Genomic DNA, 20,418 nt, shown 5'->3' with positions numbered 1-20,418 from the left:
AGCAACTTTCTTTTATTCTATTTAGAGATAGAGATAATTTAAATATAATACCGGTGTCTTCCTTGTAGGTTTCTTTGGAGTTGTTTGGGGATTCTTGTTGTTCAGTTCGACATGATTTTCTTTAACCTTTCTTTAATCCTACAAAATAATGAAATTGTTAAGTTATGTTGTCACTGTTGTGCACACCTTTGTTTGGCTTTTTTAGTATTCAAGTTATGTCAAAACTGATTTATTACCTTGTCATTGTTGGCTTTATTTGCTTTTGGGATATCAATTGTTTCCAAAATGATTTTATTTGTAATAACCTGAAATATATAAATAATATCTATTAATTTAAGTATCATGGTGAGTGGTTCGCACTCAGGTATTAAGGTGTATTATACCCACTGTCCATTATAAGTGGGAATGGGCTCACTTCTGGCTGGACAGAGTTTCGGTACTACAAGTGCAACATGGATGTTTTGAGGTATTACAATATCTCTAACTACCTGTAGGGGAATAAAGTACTGTTGTGAGCATATGCCTATGCTTGAAAGGTTGAACCTTGAACATTACCATACATCATATTTATAATTAACATTCCTACCTCGACACCATCACAATCAAATTCATTGAAATCTACTTCAAACCGTTGCGGTATCATCTCTGCCATATCCATTGTGTCTCGAGAAGGTGATGGTGGCTTTGTTCCACCTCCAGTTTTAGATGTTTCACGGCGATAAGATGACAACTCTTTTTTTGTATTCAATTTAGTGCACTTCCACTGATTCATCAATTGTTTTTTGTCTCTTGTCCTTATATTTGCTAGATTAAATCTGAAAAATTACATGTTTTGATTAAATAATGTGGTCATTTTTTTGAGATGCAGGTACTTATTAAAATGTTTACTTCTCTGTTATATCGCTCCAAGCCTTCATTTTCTCCTTATTAGTATTCGTGCTTAAATCTTTGTTCTCAATTATTGATATATAGAATATTTCTAAAACGTTGCTGTAACAAACGCAATAAACATAAGCAATGAATAATGGTTCATGTTTCAGTTTTAATCAACAATAATACTCGATAATACCTACGGATAGTTAACCTCAATTGTATTGAAGCACTCAGGAAGGTTGGCACAGTTTTTTCACAAATATTTTATCATATTAATTAGTTTTGATTTAGATATTAAATTTAAATCACTTCTGATTATAATTCAGACGCACATATAAAATTCGCACTTGTATAATGAAAATAACTAGATACATAGATAATCTTTTATTTTAAACAATAATTCAAACTCCTATATTTGTTTAAAAGGTAAATGTCAATGTCAGATGTCAATTGTCATGGATATTCAAAATTCTTGTTAAGCTGCTAAGCTAAGAAATAGAATATGCGTGAAGTTAGCTTATATTCTATTTCTTTTGTAGATTGCGCACGCTATAATCACACTCCGAATTTTGTGTCATAGGTGCGCGCGCATCGTAAAATTTCACTCTCATCAAATTTTCATAACGCGCCTAAAGAAGTATAACTTCAAAAACGTTTGGCACTCGGGGACTGCCGCGGTAAAGCTATCGCATAGCATTTTTTATCAACTTATGCAGTTATAATTATTTATTTATGCAGTATTTGTTTTTCTTTGATATTAATTCAATTTACCAGATTTAGATTAAAACGCCTATATAGTCTGTCCCGCTCTAACGCATATTGGCCGCTCCTACATTACGTCATCGTGTGTTAGGTTTTTTTCGTTACGGAATTTCTTAATTCGGTCGCCGCGCTCAAAGCCTTTAAAATCTATGCAATAGCTTTAAAAAAATCCGAGATATCTGTTTACCAACATATTAAATAAGTCTTAAATACTAAAATAATTTAAGCCTGGGTGGTGGGACATTCCTCGGTCTCTGTTGCCTGCTCACCGGCTGCAGCAGTTTCGAGGAAGCCATCGCGTTGGCTGCCTCCGGCGATAACACGACCGTCGACAAATTGGTTCGAGACATCTATGGAGGGGATTACGAGAGGTTCCATCTGAGAGGGGATTTAGTCGCGAGCAGGTATTTTTTATTATTTTCAGAAAAAAAAAAACTAACTTTGCATAGTACTTCTTTTTTCAACACAGTCGGATAGTTGGATAGTTCTTGACTCGCAATAATTTTATTAATAAACTAGCTGGCCTGGCGAACATCGTACCGCCTAACAGTCGATTCTTTATTTGTTTTTAATACTTATTCTATTAATGCTATTCGGAACACCGCCGGTCTAGCTAGTAAGATAAAAAAAGAAAGTTGATAAGACAACAAATACATTATGTCAAAAAATAAAAATTTACCTTCCCGGAACCCCTCCACTAACACTTGAACTTTATGATATGGTATTAAAGTTCAAATTGCCTTTAAATATTATTACGAATATTTTGTATGGGAATATAGAAAAGTGTTGTTTTTAGACTTTTTCACTCAATTTTTTTAAATTTTTCTCTCCGTAAGAACCATCCTCGTACTTCAAGGAATATTATTAAAAAAAAAATCAGACAAATCGGTCAAGCCGTTTTCATGTTATGTCGTGACAACGGAAAACGGGTTTCATTTTTATATATATAGATAATATATAGCATAGACATTAATTTTACATTCGTTATTTTAAGTATATACTTACGTAATAGAGTCAGGCTAATGACAGAAGATAACGAAAAAGCGCGGTAAATTACAGAAAAATTAGTATGGTATCCCAAAAGTTTGATATGATATATTTTGTGGATCAAACTTACTTGATACTTGTTTTTATTTTATTATTTTTTACATTGATAGTAACGTATTTCGTCTTTTACTATTGATACTTAAAATGACTATCATTACATGGAAAACTAAAACTATATTTATTATAAAACACAACTTTATTCGGAATAATCAAAATCAGAATCCAAAAAATCGATAAAACAAAGTTTAGGCTATTGTACCTGTTAACTATACTGAAAAAATATATAATAGAAATAAAAATGAGTAATTGCATGAAGTATCAAGACAATAAATCATACTAACCTAAGAAATTCAATGACATCTGTGTTGCCATCCGAAAGATTTCAAACAATTCAATTATCTTCTTTCATTAGCCAGACTCTAAGATATTGTAATAATAGTACGATATCATTTATTAGATTGGCAACACCACGCAATATCATAGACACATTACAGATTGTACATTGTCTATGTGTACGCACTGTCCAAGATCAAAATGGCGCCTCGACCTCTCTCGAGGCATTTGATTGGTCGAAACAATATTTTTACTTATTTTTTTTTAATCTTCTAGCTTCGGACAAATGTGTTCGGCTGATCGTCGTGCGAAGGTCTCCCGCGAAGACCTGGCTCGGGCCACCTTGGTCACCATCACCAACAACATCGGCTCCATTGCGCGGCTCTGCGCGTCCAACCAGAATATACAGCGGGTACCAATAAAATTCTCAGATTTTTGTATTTTTCGTGATCATTTCCTTTACAGAGTATGTGATCAGCCTTTTGTGACCGACACCAGTGATGCCAACTTCTGCAAAATGTTCCCCAACCAGGACTAACTTCAATTGCCCCTTAGTATTGATCAAATGATTAACCCTAAATTTAGGGGAAAACCAAGTTGGCATCACTGTCCCTTTTTGGGTCTAAGGCCAGTTTCCTCTTTTTTTTTTTAATAGAACGGGGGCAAACGGGCAGGTGGCTCACCTGATGTTAAGTGATACCGCTGCCCATGGACACTCTCAATGCCAGAGGGCTCGCGAGTGCGTTGCCGGCCTTTTAAGAATTGGTACGCTCTTTAAAAAGGTCTCCTTCACCGTGCGAGCGAGTTTAATTACCCACACGACCAAAGTAATATTTTGAAGTCCATATATGAATACAAGAGGCAAGACTCAAGTTCCACTAGTACAGGCCGGCAACGCACCCGTGACCCGGCACCTTTTGTAACACTTCTATCTATATGAGATTGCATAAGCCGCTTGTTCGAATAATTTTATATTGGTTATTGGGATATTATATAATTCTACATTTACTTCGGTACCGCGTTTTAGTATTTTTTAATAAATGTACAGCGCCATCTATCGGTTTAGTGATAATCAAAATTGCAGGTGGTGTTTTGCGGCAACTTCCTTCGAGTGAACCCCTTGTCGATGAAGCTGCTGAGCTACGCCATGTCTTACTGGTCCAAGGGGGCTTTGAAGGCGCTGTTCTTGGAACATGAAGGGTGAGTTCCAAGTGGACACAGAAGCCTGATCACTTGGCTATATGATGTTACCTGATTAAATCATGGTTTTTGAAGTTATACTTCTTTAGGCGCGTTATGAAAAATTTATGAGAGTGAAATTTTACGATGCGCGCGCACCGTGACACAAAGTTGTCAGTCAATGTGATTATAGCGTGCGCGAGCGAGATGGGAATAAGACAATCTACAAGTAAAAAGAAATAGAATATGCGTGAAGTTAGCAACAATTTTAAATGACCATAATGACCTTTGTAGTCACATAAATGAGTTTTAATTATTTTTTCAAAGAAATTTAGCAATGCTTTTTCACAAAGACCTATTGTTACTTAGTTAAAAGGTTATGAAACATACCTAGTTATTAATAATATAATAAAATAATAATTATTATTAATTATTTAATATTTAAAAAAATAAAGAAAGCCAAAGAAGTATAACTTCTTACGCGCGTACATAAGTACACGCAGCCTTTTTTTTTTAAATCTTAATCTGTATTTTTTAGGTACTTTGGCGCTGTGGGTTGTCTACTCCATTACGAAAGTAAAAGCGATAAACAAAATTGCACAGAGAACGCTCAGACGGATAGGTGAATCTGTAGCCTTATATAGGGTGTTTTGTTGAAAAGCTGAAAATATCAAATTTGTTAACACCTGTATAACAAAACACCTGTGAATAATGATATTATAATGTTGTAAATACTTAGAGAATCGTAATCGCCAAGCACGAGTTTTATCGTCTCCATAACGTTTTGATAACGTTGCTGAAAACAATCTATAATTAGATTGTCTAAAACCTTTTTAAATAGACAACTTGAGCAAATCAGATCATTTGATCACTCCATGGGCAGTGGTATCACTTCAGGTGAGCATTCTGCCTATTTGCCTCCTATAACATAAAGAAAATACATAGCAGGCATGAAGCTTGTGATAATTACGTCAAGTATTTGTCAGTGATTTCAGATTTTGACAGCTTGAAAGTATCGACTTTCGAGTATTCTATTTTTACTTTACGTATTAACAATACTATATGTATTCTATTAGAATTCTTTACTATATTTTCATACAAAAATGTATGTTTTCTTTTACACTGTTTGGAACGGACCGTAGTAGACGTTTAAAACGATAAATCTCGTGCTTGGCGTTATATCGTTTTTGTAAACCAGTATGCATTATGACGAATGAAGCCAATATTGCCACATTTAAAAATATAGGCGTTACTTTTTGTAATAATATATTATGAGAAATATATACAGGGTGTAACGAAATCTAGAAAGTTATTTTGGCTAAGAGTTTTATAGGAAACGGAAAACTATTCGTTTGTTTAATCTATGGTATTGAGCGCTGAACAGTGTATAGCAACTCATCATCGACGGCGTGTGTCAGGCACAGGAGGCCGATCACTGACTTGTCTATTAGATTGGCAGATCCAGAAATCTGAGGCCCAGACCTAAAAAGTTGCCATTGGTAAAATTTTTTTTTTTTAATTTTTATATATCTATATCTAAGCTATAAAATTTATTTTTAACTTTTTGTTGTGTTAAGTTAAGTAAAAGAAATATAATTATATATTAGGACAGCAGCGGGTGATCGTTTAAAAGCGTTCTCTTCAAGGCAAACCTAATTAAAGAAATACTATATAGTATTGTTAAAATTAATAAGAATAATTAAAAACCAGAATATGATATTTGTTACACCCTGTATAAGAGTAGTTAATTGTTTCGCCAAGAGTTTGGGTTTGAATCTTTGGAAAAAGTTAGAGAAAATGTTATGGGTATAGATTTATTCAATGTTTTAGAAATCATTATAATGTATGCACAAATATATTTTATAGTTAGGCTGTTTATACACGAGCGTTTATCATGCAGTTTTTTTTAAACAACTCAAATATTATGTTTGCCTAACCCATTATTTACGCAACGGAAAATAATAATAATTATTAATATTAATCCAGATATATAATTATTCCGTTAAGTTATTGACACTAAAGACTGGAGAAATCCAAGAATCTCGCTTTTCAGCGTGTTCAAAAAAAAACAACACTCCTTGTTGCGACTCCTCTTTTCGAAGACACTCTTCTTAAAGCCACAGCCAGCATCGGAATACTGGGTGTTAACATATTGAATGACGTTCAGTTTTGCGGTCATTTGGAGGGAAAGTCTAAATTAGCCTCCAAGAAGCTTGGTGTGCTCAGCCAGGCGAGACGGTGCTTCACCCCGTTTTACTGATCTCACTTCTGGCCGTATGCTCCCCAGTACCAGTTCTTTCCACTTTCCGAGCGGCTTGATCCCTTGACGCTGCGAAGATGAGACCACATTTCCCATGGAGAGTGTTCCGAGTTGTTCGGATTTATACTTGCAGTTGAGTTTCATCTAGGCAAAATACGAAATTCCACCCGTATCACCTCGACGGCCATTGTTCCACAACTGAGCGTTTTTTAAGGCATTTTTTGTCGTCCACCACTGTGGAACCAGCTGCCCACTGAAGTATTTCCGAACCCATTCGACTTAGGGTCCTTCAAGAAAAGAATGTACCAATTCTTAAAAGACACTTGCTTGGTATCACTATATGGTAATCTATATCTCAGGTGAGCCTTCTGCCAAAAAAAAAACATCCTAAAGCTGCTACAAACCCGTTCGTGTCTAAAAAGCCTAACAAACTGATTCTTCCTCGCTGTATTTACTAGATTAGTTTAATTTATTTTTGATATTTAGGGGCACGGTGATAAAGGGGGCTTATTTAAGTATTCACGAAGATAGAGATATACATGATGAATTGATTTTGATGAATATGCACAAAGTGTCTTTCTAGTTTCGTGAAGCGGTAATTGTTACTTACGTTTTTATTGGGTTAAAACTGGTGTTCATTGTATTTATTATATTTCTCAAAACTGTCATTCTACTTTGTTAAGATTAAACTATATTTATGCTATAAAATATATATATTTTTTTAATTAAAATGATATTTTTTAATGTATAATTTTTTTTTTTATGTATTAAAAGTACTTTTGTATAATGTTAAGTAACAATTAATCGCTAAAACATATAACTATGATGAATTGTATTGGTTTTAAGTTGTCCGAAATAAAAAATATTTGGTTTTTTAGTGTTTTATTTTTCCCCGCATTTGTGAAATATTTTTTTCATATAAAAATTAGTTGCTGTTCGGTTGTCTCGCTAAAACTCGAGTATATCTGGACTGATTTGGCTGAATATCTAGAAATATTTGTGGAAGTTCGGGGAAGGTTTAAACGGTGGGAAACAATAAGTAAAGGAAAATACTAAAAACAATTTTTCCGAGACGTTTAGAGGGAGGGAAAAACGAAGAAATGTTAGGAATTTAAAAAATTTAATTGTCATAACATTATTAAAAGTGTCGAAAATTAATATAATTTTTTTTTAGTTAAGTTCTTTGATACTAAAAACACGTGGCATTTAAATTTGAAATTTCAATATTAATTATTTTGCAATTTCTGTACAAAATCTTAATTTTAAAAATAGAATTTTTATAATATATTCACCCTTCTCACTCTCTCCTTTTACTTCGACAAAAACGCTGCACACCTTCGTGACGTTTTTTAAAAAATTTACCCTCATGCGCCTAAAGAAGTTTCCCTTCAAGAATACGAGGATGTCTTTATTCTACGGAAACAAGAATAAATAAAAGAATACTTTCGTAAAAAGTGTGCAGCTACGGAAGCGAATGACAGACGCTAGAACAGTACACATTATTTATTAACAAATTAATTAATAATTTCATCGTGTACAATGAGTTTTTGTATAGTAAGACTATCTTAAGGTAATTTCTGAATGAAACCAGGGTTGTTATTTAAAACTATATGAACTACAATACTAATTCGTTGAAATCAAATTCTATTCTTCCCATATCACGATTCTTTCTCAAATATTTATGAGATTTCAATTCAACAACATCATTGATTAACTTATTCAATATTCTGTCGGAGTTTTCCCTTGGTTTCGTTAAAAATAACATTTTATTCTCATCAAAAAGGTCGCCTCGTGGTGTGTTCTTCCGTATTTGCATATTTTCTAATGAAGTCGCGTGGTGGTATTTATTGTTCAGTTCAAGTGGGGAATGCCAATAGCCTTTGCGTAGTCTGTTCCGTTTGTGAATTGTGAGGCGATTGCTCAAGGTCAGTTCAACTGAAAATATATATCTTAATATATATAAATTACGTGTCACGTTGTTTGTCCGCTATGGACTCCTAAACTACCGAACCGATATCAATCAAATTTGCACACCGTGTGTAGTTTGATCTAACTTAAATATATATATATATATATGATATGATAGCTTACATCTCAATTTATACCCGTAATATTATTTTATTGCAAATTATGGTGTTCTCCTACCGTTTCCCTTGAATAGTTTACTACTATGTAATATAACAAAAACTTTAGCCACAACAAAGCTTGGCCGAGTCCGCTAGTAGATATATATTATTCTGGGAATAGCATTCTCTCTCTTTAAGTGCGCAAATTAAAGATTTAAGTTGGTGCCTGGAAGATAGTACCCGTGACCCGAGAGCTGGTGCTTTCCTCGCTAAACAATAAGTACAGATACCGGCAAACTTCTTGAACATTGTACAAGGGAGTGGGGAAAAGTTTGCGCATCTGGGACACAAACGTCGTCGCGCATCACCGCACCCCCTCCCAGTGATACCTAAAAATAGCTTCTGCGCAGGCAAGGACATTTGTTAAAGATGTTTGCCGGTAGCTGTATCACAATACAGCGTGAAAATGCTGCCAGCGTTAAAGGTATACTGCCATAGGGACCAAACTTGGTGAAGTTCCGTTGGAATCTTTGGTTAGAATGATGTCGTCGTGTTACGTTACAGAACTGAGAATTTTTAAGGCAGTTTTTGCCGCGCACCACCACTATATGGAACTGCCCACTCAAGTATTTCCGAACTAATTCGACTTAGAGTCTTCCTCTTAAATAAAAAAATACCGTACACAGTTCTTTCCTAGTTAAGAACCTTAAATTAGCGTTTTCATGCATTAGATATTTTTAATATATGTATTTAATGATTTAGGCATCTTCGTAAGACACATAAATTATTTTCATTTTCATAAACTATGGGCAAACGGGCAGAAAACCCACTCCGATGTTATTTATAGACAACTCATGGGTGACGTCACCCAACGTTACATTACGGCACCGCCTTTCTAGGAAACCTAAGCCTAACAACCGTAAAATGACGGCACCGCTTCTCTAGGAAACCTAAGCTTTACATTGCCAGAAGGCTCGCATGGGCTTAGGCCGGCCTTTAAATAAGTACTCTATTTTCTTTAAGGACCCTAAGTCGAATTGGTTCAGAAATCCTTCAGTGGGTAGCTAAATCTTAATTTTGTGTAAATATTTTTTTGTTAATGGCTCTTGAATTATTCTAATCCGCACTGTGTCAATTCCAATTGCACAAAAGGCTTTCTACATATATTTTTAGGAATTTTACATTTACATTATTAGTCAAAGACTATTGTAAAATGTAAAATTCCTTGTGTGTGGCAGAATATGCGAACTTACGATTGTACCACCTTACACATTTTTGTACCATATTTTTGCAATGAATAAATAAATTATTATTACATTAAAATGTACTTACAAAACAAAATTAACATCAAACATATCTTGTACATATTCGTAAAGTTAATGAAATAAGCCTTAAATCGTAAACCTTATCTTAATTATATTTAGTTAATTAATTTTAACTTCAGTTCACTTTGTATTTTACTTACGTTTTAATTTTAGTATTGTTTTTATTATACGTGTATATCTTAATATATATATTTCTTGTGTGCGTGTGTATGTGACTGAACTCCTCCTAAACGACTGGACCGATTTTGATGAAATTTTTTGTGTGTGTTCAAGGGGATCTGGGAATGGTTTAGATTCACAAATCAGCCCGCCAGATGTTAAGGGTAGTCCACCCCTAATTTTTATTTTTTATTTATAGATAAAAAAAAATTTTTCTTATGTTACAGAATTAAAAAATACATACAACCCCTAATTTTCAACCCTCTACGATCAACCCCTATTTTTTTATTATAAATGATATACATGGCAAAACGACGTTTGCCGGATCGGCTAGTAATATAAATAAAAAAAGGGTGCGTGTACTTATGTACGCGCGTAAGAAGTTATACTTCTTTGGCATTATTAAAAATAGTTTTTGATTGCATGCAAATAATTAATTACAATTAAATAATCAAAGACTGGAAAAGGAGTCATTAAAGTCAATAAAGTTCAGTTTACATTTGAAAAATTAATTAAATAAATATTTATTATTATTCTCTTACATTAAACAAATAAAACACTATTTATCTTTAAAACATTTTTATTTCATTATACTATTATTTTTAAGTGACTCTAATGTCTTCTTCAGAATTTCGGTTTGTAATTTTAAATTAATCATTACTTGGTTGTGCATCTACGAGGCTTCTCCAAAACTAAAACTACTACTTGCTTTCTGCAACAAATAAGAGAATATTAATTTAAGCTCTGTCCATGCAAAACTTAAATTTTTTTATAATTCATATTATAAATTTTTTAACACATTTATATTAATATAATTATATAAATGTGTTAATAATATAATTTGTAGCACATGCTACAGACCTGGATAGCAACTTTCTTTTATTCTATTTAGAGATAGAGATAATTTAAATATAATACCGGTGTCTTCCTTGTAGGTTTCTTTGGAGTTGTTTGGGGATTCTTGTTGTTCAGTTCGACATGATTTTCTTTAACCTTTCTTTAATCCTACAAAATAATGAAATTGTTAAGTTATGTTGTCACTGTTGTGCACACCTTTGTTTGGCTTTTTTAGTATTCAAGTTATGTCAAAACTGATTTATTACCTTGTCATTGTTGGCTTTTGGGATATCAATTGTTTCTAAAATGATTTTATTTGTAATATCCTGAAATATATAAATAACATCTATTAATTTAAGTATCATGGTGAGTGGTTCGCACTCAGGTATTAAGGTGTATTATACCCACTGTCCATTATAAGTGGGAATGGGCTCACTTCTGGCTGGACAGAGTTTCGGTACTACAAGTGCAACATGGATGTTTTGAGGTATTACAATATCTCTAACTACCTGTAGGGGAATAAAGTACTGTTGTGAGCATATGCCTATGCTTGAAAGGTTGAACCTTGAACATCACCATACATCATATTTATAATTAACATTCCTACCTCGACACCATCACAATCAAATTCATTGAAATCTACTTCAAACCGTTGCGGTATCATCTCTGCCATATCCATTGTGTCTCGAGAAGGTGATGGTGGCTTTGATCCACCTCCAGTTTTAGATGTTTCACGGCGATAAGATGACAACTCTTTTTTTGTATTCAATTTAGTGCACTTCCACTGATTCATCAATTGTTTTTTGTCTCTTGTCCTTATATTTGCTAGATTAAATCTGAAAAATTACATGTTTTGATTAAATAATGTGGTCATTTTTTTGAGATGCAGGTACTTATTAAAATGTTTACTTCTCTGTTATATCGCTCCAAGCCTTCATTTTCTCCTTATTAGTAAAAAAAATAAAATAAAATAAAATAAAATAGCCTTTATTGCTGAACTTATTTTTACAGTAATTTTTCTTACAAATACGTTTATAACTTTTAACAGTTTCTTTTCTTTTCATAAATCCGGTATCGGTAAACGGTCGTTTCTACATTTCAGCTTGTCTTTCGACATAGGCCTCCTCTAAAGATTTCCACTCTGTTCTATTTTTCGCTATGCGCGTCCATATTGGGCCCGCCACTTTTTTGATGTCGTCCTCCCATCTTCTAGTCTGTCTGCCTCTGTTTCTTTTACTATCTCGTGGTTGCCATTCTGTTATTATTCTCGTCCATTTCTCCTTCTTCTCTCTTATCATATGTCCAGCCCACCTCCACTTTAAGCACCTGTATGTTGTGTATGCATTCTTAAATTTTGTTTTGTTTTTGATACATTTTAGTTTAACTCGGTCTTTTCTTTTAATTCCTATTGTGCTTCTCTCCATTCCATTCTGACAAACTTTTATTTTCCTTGCTTGTTCTTCTGTCAATGCCCATGTTTGGCACCCATATAGTAAGCATGGTAAGATACACATATTGTATATTCTCCTCTTGTTCCTCATAGACATATCCTGGTTCTTCATGACTTCACTGAGTGACCAATATCTCTTCCAAGTATTAGTTATTCTTCTTTCTATTTCTTTTTGCATACATTCCTCAGTAGATATTAACTGTCCCAAATACACATACTCCTTTACATACTCTATTTCTTCATCATTTACTGTTATGGACTCTGTTTGTGAGGAGTTAGACATTACTTTTGTTTTCGTTAAGTTCATTGACAGGCCTGCCTTCTTACTTTCTTCCGCTAACTGTTGCAACATTTCCTTTAGGGTTTTCGGGTTTTCCGAAAATAAGATTAGGTCGTCTGCAAAGCGTAGGTGACTCAGATTTTCGCCATTTATATTTAGTCCTTTATTCGTCCAATCCAGATTTCTGAATATCATTTCCAGAACTGCTGCAAATATTTTTGGTGAAATTGGGTCTCCCTGGCGTACACCTCTCTCAACCGGAAATTCTTCGCCTATAGATTCTAGTTTTACTTGTGCGGTGCTTTTTGTGTATACGTTTTTCAGTATCCGTATGTATTTTGCATGTACGCCTTGATCTTTTAATGCGTCCCAGATAAATCTATGTTCAAGTGTGTCGAATGCTTTGTTGAAATCCACGAACCCTATGTAGTAAATTTTGTTATATTCTTTAAATTTCTGGAGTATTTGTCTAAGGGCGTGTATGTGGTCTATTGTTGAAAAATGTCTACGGAATCCAGCTTGTTCTTTGGGTTGATTTTCTTCAAGTGTGTTTGTGATTCTAGATAATATTATTTTTGAAAACACTTTGTAAATATTGGACATTAAACTGATTGGTCTGTAATTTGCTATATCTCCTTTGTCACCTTTTTTATGTAGTAGTATAATTGTAGATTTTGTCCAATCCTCTGGAATGTTTTCCGTTTTGATAATTTCATTAAATATATCTGTAAGTCTTGGAGCGATTACTGGTAACGTTGCTTTTAGAAGTTCGTTTGTAACAAGATCAGATCCAGGGGCTTTATCGAGTTTTTGTGTATTTATTGCTTTTATGGTTTCTTCCTTCATTATTTCCGGTATATATTCTTCATTAGTTATTTCGTCGTTTTCTTTTATAGTGTCTTTCTCTTTTTGACTTCGGTATAAGTTTCGGTAGAATTCTGTAGCGATTTTTAATATTTCGAGTCTTTTACCTGTATTATTGCCATCTTTCTTTCTCATACTTGGTATCCAGTCCTTTTTGTAGTTTAACTCCTTCAATGCCTTTTTTATTCCTCCTGTCTTTTCTATGTAACTTTTCATTGTATTAGATCTTTTAGTTTTTCTTTCTTTCCTAAGTTGTTCACTGATCTTTTTGCTTACTTCTGTTACTCTTTGGCGGTTTCCTTTAATTTCCTTTTGTCGTAAAAGTTCTTTTCGTTCTTGTAATAATTGTTTGATTGTAAGTGAGACTTCTTTCTTGATACTTTTGTTTGTTTTTCTGGTTACTGTTTTTAGTTGATTTAGTAATAGGTTGTATTTTTCTTGTATCGATGGATATTCTTTCTTCTCTAATTCCGCGGCATCTAGAGATGTTTGAAGATTATTAAGTAATAGTTTAGGGTCACCTGAGTATTGTACCGCTAATTGTTTATTTTGAAATCGTCTTGTTTTCTTGAACATTCCTGACATCGCAACTCGAACCATCCTATGGTCTGTGTGGAAGTTTAAATTGTTTATGATCGAAATGTTCTTGAAGGCTTTTCTATTATTAGACATAATAAAATCGATTTCATTCCTATATTGTCCATTGGGTGAGATCCATGTCCATTTTTTTGATGGTTTCCTTTTATAAAAACTGTTTAGAATACTTAATCTGTTTTCCAGTGCAAAGTTTACTAGTCTTGTTCCGTTTTTGCTTCTATTTCCATACCCATAGTTTCCTATGGTATTTTCTTCCCCACTATTTTGAATCCCAATTTGTCCATTAAAGTCTCCCATCACGATGACGTTTTTGTGTGCGTTATCAATAGCGTTTTGGAGATTTTCATAGAATTCCTCAATTGTTTTTACGTCCTCTTTTTTATCAGATTCAGTTGGTGAATATGCCTGTATAATAGACCATCTCTCTTCTTTATCTCCGTTCACGGGCAGTTTTATATTAAGGATTGCAATACGTTCCGAGAATCCACTAAGTTCTTCTATGTTGTTGACTAGATTTGCTTTCACCATGAATCCAACTCCATACAGCCCGGGCGTCTCCCCTTTATAATGTAGTACGTATTTGCCATGGTTTTCTATACCTTCTCCAAATCTGCGCATTTCGCTAATACCTATAATATCCCACTTTAACTCTTCTATTGCCAGCTCTAGTTCTTGGAGTTTTTCAGGTGTTCTAAGAGATCGACAGTTAATAGTTGCTATGTGGATGTCATTTACTTTGTTTTTCATGTTAGTGTTATTTTTCATGTTAGTGTTATTTTTTTCCTTTAGAGGGTCGTGGTCATTTTTCCCCACGATGACCAGTCGGCTTGGGGAAGTATTTTGTTTTGTTATTTTATGTTGGTTCATGTTGAGCTGTTTATTTTTCCGTTTACCGACAGTTAATTGTTATTCTTTGTTAGTTGTTGTCTTAGCGGGAAAAGACGAAAGAGAATTAGCTCTAATCCTCATTACGTCGAAAGCATTTGGTCTATTGTTAATCGGCGGCATTAGAGTTTGTTGTTTCCTTGGTTGAGCATTGTTTTGTGGGGATGATGACGTTTCTCTTTTGCGCTTTTCCTTATTTATGTTAGTATTTTTTTCTTTTACTACTAGTTTGTCAAATTTCAGGTACGCGATATTTCCCTTTTCTCTCTCCTCTTTTAGCTGCGCCTGCAACGTTTTCCTTTTCTCTATTACTTCCTTTGTGTAGTCTTCTGTAACATATACATTTTTGAAGTTTTTCTTCTTTCCCATAACTTCATTCTTCTTCCATTCGCTCGTAAAGGAAATCAGAATTGGTCTTGGTTTTCCAGAAGACTTTCCCTTTCCTAGACGATATATTTTGTTTATCTCATGTTCTTGTAATTGTATGTCAAGGTCAGTTTTGAAAATATGTATTGTATTTTGTATTAATTCTTGTGTAGACCTTTCGCCTTCATTTACTCCAAACATTATCAAATTGTTTTGCTTCTTTCCTCTTTTTAAACTTTCTACTTCCTTTTCGAGATTTTCTACTTTTATTTTTAAGTTTCTATTTTCTGTTATAATAGGTTGAAGTTTTTCGTCTAATCTCTCCATTATATTATTTGTTATCGAATCTTTCAATTCTATTGTTTGGTTCAAGATTTCATTCTTCATTTTATCAAACAATAGTTGAAACTGATCTTCCATTCTTGTAAACTAAATCTGCGTGTTATGGAACGTAATTAGTGGTAGTTTTTATTTACTTGCTCTGGCAACACTAGTTAGCTGTTGCTGTGACAAGTGTCAATGTCATTGATCTTTTGTCTATGCTCAATATGATTGGTGAATTTCTAACCTCTAATTATCACTTTTTGGAGATACTTTTGTTGAAATTCAAGAACTTACGTGATATTGTGTGAAATCGGTAGTTCCACTACACGGACGACACTTCGATTTGTGTTTTGTGACGTCGCAGTCTCAAGAACAGTGTACGAAATTATTTTTTAGCACTCAATATTACGGAGCTACACAATTACGATGCTTACAGTATGACAGCCCGTGTAACTTATTAGTATTCGTGCTTAAATCTTTGTTCTCAATTATTGATATATAGAATATTTCTAAAACGTTGCTGTAACAAACGCAATAAACATAAGCAATGAATAATGGTTCATGTTTCAGTTTTAATCAACAATAATACTCGATAATACCTACGGATAGTTAACCTCAATTGTATTGAAGCACTCAGGAAGGTTGGCACAGTTTTTTCACAAATATTTTATCATATTAATTAGTTTTGATTTAGATATTAAATTTAAATCACTTCTGATTATAATTCAGACGCACATATAAAATTCGCACTTGTATAATGAAAATAACTAGATACATAGATAATCTTTTATTTTAAACAATAATTCAAACTCCTATATTTGTTTAAAAGGTAAATGTCAATGTCAGATGTCAATTGTCATGGATATTCAAAATTCTTGTTAAGCTGCTAAGCTAAGAAATAGAATATGCGTGAAGTTAGCTTATATTCTATTTCTTTTGTAGATTGCGCACGCTATAATCACACTCCGAATTTTGTGTCATAGGTGCGCGCGCATCGTAAAATTTCACTCTCATCAAATTTTCATAACGCGCCTAAAGAAGTATAACTTCAAAAACCAATGGTGCTACAACCTTTTTAGGTCTGGGGCTCAGATCTGTATCTGTTTGATGATCATTTGTCAATCTAATAGACACGTAGGTGAGCAGCCTCATGTGCTTGACACGCCGTTGACTTTTAGGGTCTAAGCAAGCCGGTTTCCTCACGATGTTTTCCTTCACCATTCGAACGAATGTTAATTGCGCATAGAAAGTCAATTGGTGCACAACCTGGGATCGAACCTACGATCTCAGGAATGAGAGTCGCCACTAGGCCAAGAATCCTGGTGTGTATAATATTGTTAAAGAAAAATATATTTATTTATATTAACTATACACTGCGATATTCAAAGTCAAAACTACGCCCTAATTTTGACTCGTAGGTCAAGATCTAACACGTATTGAAATACGGGAGTTACACTTGTCTTGCTTCAGAATATTACCTCAAGTCTTCCGTAGATTATGTCATTTATATCATGGATTAACAAAACTTTTAGTTTCCGAGAAATCTGTGAATAACAAAATTTAATAAATGCTTGGAAGTTTAAATAGACCATACTCAAATCTTATCCAATTCCATCAATATCAGAGGTCATGATAACCGTCAGAGGACTTTGATGTCGGTAAAAAAAATTGCGACGAATTGAGCACCTTTTTTGGTGTCAGTTAAAAACATATGGTGCAATATACATTGGAAAGCCTAAAATGACCATTATAATCAAATATTATCCAATTGCTTCAATATTCAGGTAACATTTTTGAAGTCGGTAAATAAAAAATTTATTATGAAAAGTAATTTATTAAAATCTTCTAAATATTTCATATATTATTTTAACTAATAAATTATGCGCAATAACAAAGATTTTTGTGTTAGGAAGACAATTCAAAGAATAAATATCTCATACAATACTTGAAGTACTATAAAAATTACAGGTTATCATCGACGTCCAACAAAAATTTCAATAAAATACAAAAAAAGACTAAAAACAAATGAATAACGTTTATGAATATTAACTCTTATACTAACGACATCTTTACGTAACACTGGTAAACTGATCAGCGCCATCTAGTGGCCGACTTTTTAAACAAGTCAAGTTTGTGAAATTCCAAAGACAAAAGAATATGTCGTGGCCCAATCACAGAATAGTTCACTGAGATGTCTTATTTATAATGCTCAACTGAAATTGGCCTTTTATTGAAGATAAACAACTCCAAGATCAGTTCACGATATAAATATACATATATATAATACATAGGTAAAGAAAAAAAAATAAATTCTTGAAGAAAATCATCCATGTTTTACGATTTGTCAATTGATATCACAGGAATGAAAAATATAATGTTGCTAAGTGTCAATAATGATCATAATTATTATCAGAATTCAATATCCTGAAAGCTAATCACAGATTAAAAAATATTGTGTCAAAAGAAATTAATGATTTAATTTCAAGTATCTCAATAATAAAATTATTAGTTATGAAAATTGTGAACACATATTGGAGATTTTATTAATACATAAATAATTGGGAATTTTCATATAAAACTCGATTTCGAGATTTATAGTTTAGGAATGTTAATTTTCAATTAAACTTTAGTTTAATTTGTCCACTTAACATTCTCCTTACACTGAGACTGATTTGAGTTAAGTATCTAAGACAGTTTTTTTAAAGATGAATTCACACCGATAGTATAATAATGAATAATTCATTCTTCTTTGAAATGCCCTTCTCTAATTTGCTATTTAATAGGCATGAAACAGACACACTTCTGCACCTAATTTTTCAATTTCTTTTTAAAGAACAGATATGTTTAAACATAAATAAATTTTTGGGTTCGTCGGCACAGAAACTATCACCTACTTAGAATAAAAAATAAATACAACAGATGCAAATGTGCCCGCCACAGTCCCAATACAATCGTAATATATCAACTGCGTGCATCATATGTTCCTGCTGGGACTTTCACTACCAAACCGTCCAAATCTTTAGTTAAGGTAATCTGGCAGCCAAGTCTTGAAGTGTCTGTGAGACCATAGGCCAGATCAAGCATGTCACGTTCCTCATCACAAGCGTCGTCTGGTAGCCTGATAAATAAGAATAATAAGTGAGTTAAAATTCAATAATAGAACATTATTGTGTCTATTGAAAACCAGAAAAAATTAAATCCATAAAACGACTAATTTTGATGCAGGAAGATCCAATTACAATCAATTTCCTTAATATTTAAAAACAATTATCCACTAAAATTTAATATCAGAATGGGATTTATTAAATAAACATACTTGTCATAATCTTCTTGCTTAAGCACAACATGACATGTTGAGCAAGTCACAGTTCCCTCACATGCTCCATACCCATCAATATCAAGGTCATTGTTCACCACTACATCAAGAAGACTGTCGCCAACTTTACCATCAGCCTCCAGACTCCGTCCATCTGGCATTACAAATGTTACTTTTATCCTGAAAATGGTTTAATATAAAATACTTAATAATTGTACTTTAATGTTCCTATTATAATTTAAAAACTATTAATATAAATATTGTTTACTTAAAATCAAGCATCATGTTGGAAATTAGGATGACAAAAACGTTATTTACATGCAAACAATTTAAAGCCTAATTTATTTTAGATATTGCCATATTTCAATTATAAGACAACTATGTGCTATTTTCTCACATCTTCATTACAATTAATTTATCATTCTATAATATCTATATCATTTTAGAAGAGATCGCCCAGTTGCCCTCCTTTTCATTTAATTATGTCAATTGTATTGTTTCTGTATAAATATATCTTTGTGAAGTCTATTTGAAATAACCCCAATATTGCTCAGTGAATAACAAAAAATTTTGAAGAGGTACTACCATAACTTATATAAGTTAATAAGACAAGTAGCTCAGCAGGTTTCAGCAAGTGGTTTTGAAAATTTACATTACTTAAGTGTTGTGTTAAAATACAGCGACAGAGTGGAAGAGAAATTTGTAATATAATATAGGGACTTAAGATTATTTATCTACTTACTTATCTTCTTGCAAGTGAAGTCGAGTCGTTGATAAAGGCACAATACTTCTGTAATTGCCTAAACTTAATAATTTACCGTTAAATCTAGTCGAAACCACTTTCGACTTTGCCATAGTCCTTAATAAATGTCTAAACATTTTGAAATGTTTTTCGCTACAAATTCACTTAGACACAACAAGATACCGTTAGCTACACATTATATATTATAATTATCAAATCTCAAAATCGACTTGACCTTGAATTTATGAATCCTAATTTTTTATAACATTTGGCGATTCTTACTGCTGATAACGACATTGACAAATTACAGGTAAAGCATAAACAATGACACGTTTCGTAATGAGTGACAGTTGTGCCAATGGTCTGTGGTTAACTTTTAGTTTTTTATAATGTTTCTTTTATGTAATTTCATGTGTTGAGTCGTAAATTTTAAAATAAATCATAATAAATACAAGTACTATATCATACTAAATTCGTAAAAAATAGAATTTAAATTTTGACATTGCTATACTCTTACTGTGCTACCTAATCTGTGCGTAGTTAGGTTTTTAATACACTGTTTGTTTAAAAACCAAACATAATATAACCATAAATTAAATGTATTTTTGCGGATATTCATTATTTGCCGTATTTAACAAGTCAGTATTTATCCGCCACTCGATATCACTAGGTACAATTTCTGATTACAAGCTTTTGAACACTGTAGTTCTTAACTATGTGTTTTATTTGCATTATGGTATTCGTAAATTAAAA

At 32.9% G+C, this 20,418-nt stretch overlaps 2 protein-coding genes across 4 annotated transcripts in view; one reads left to right on the top strand and one right to left on the bottom strand.

Annotated features, from left to right (window-relative positions):
- Positions 1–5,537, top strand: part of LOC125058258 (pantothenate kinase 3) — a 33,767-nt gene extending 28,230 nt beyond the window's left edge. For all 3 annotated transcript variants that reach the window (XM_047662296.1, XM_047662295.1, XM_047662294.1), the window contains 4 exons: positions 1,863–2,039; positions 3,292–3,427; positions 4,100–4,215; positions 4,733–5,537. In XM_047662296.1, coding sequence (XP_047518252.1) covers positions 1,863–2,039; positions 3,292–3,427; positions 4,100–4,215; positions 4,733–4,820 — 517 coding nt within the window. In that variant the 3' untranslated portion in view covers positions 4,821–5,537. The remainder of the gene's footprint in view (positions 1–1,862; positions 2,040–3,291; positions 3,428–4,099; positions 4,216–4,732) is intronic.
- Positions 5,538–18,194: 12,657 nt separating this feature from the next.
- Positions 18,195–19,972, bottom strand: LOC125058664 (adrenodoxin). Its single transcript, XM_047662782.1, has 3 exons — positions 19,666–19,972; positions 18,924–19,103; positions 18,195–18,725 (listed from the first exon to the last, which is right to left on the bottom strand). The coding sequence occupies exons 1-3, from the start codon at positions 19,800–19,802 to the stop codon at positions 18,569–18,571; spliced, it is 474 nt and encodes a 157-aa protein (XP_047518738.1). The 5' UTR covers positions 19,803–19,972; the 3' UTR covers positions 18,195–18,568.
- Between the last annotated feature and the right edge of the window lie 446 nt (positions 19,973–20,418).

The sequence above is a fragment of the Pieris napi genome, chromosome 18 (genome assembly GCF_905475465.1).
Source record: "Pieris napi chromosome 18, ilPieNapi1.2, whole genome shotgun sequence".
Taxonomy (NCBI): domain Eukaryota; kingdom Metazoa; phylum Arthropoda; class Insecta; order Lepidoptera; family Pieridae; genus Pieris; species Pieris napi.
The sequence above is the reverse complement of the archived record's forward strand: the minus strand, read 5'-3'. Positions and strand labels throughout refer to the sequence as shown.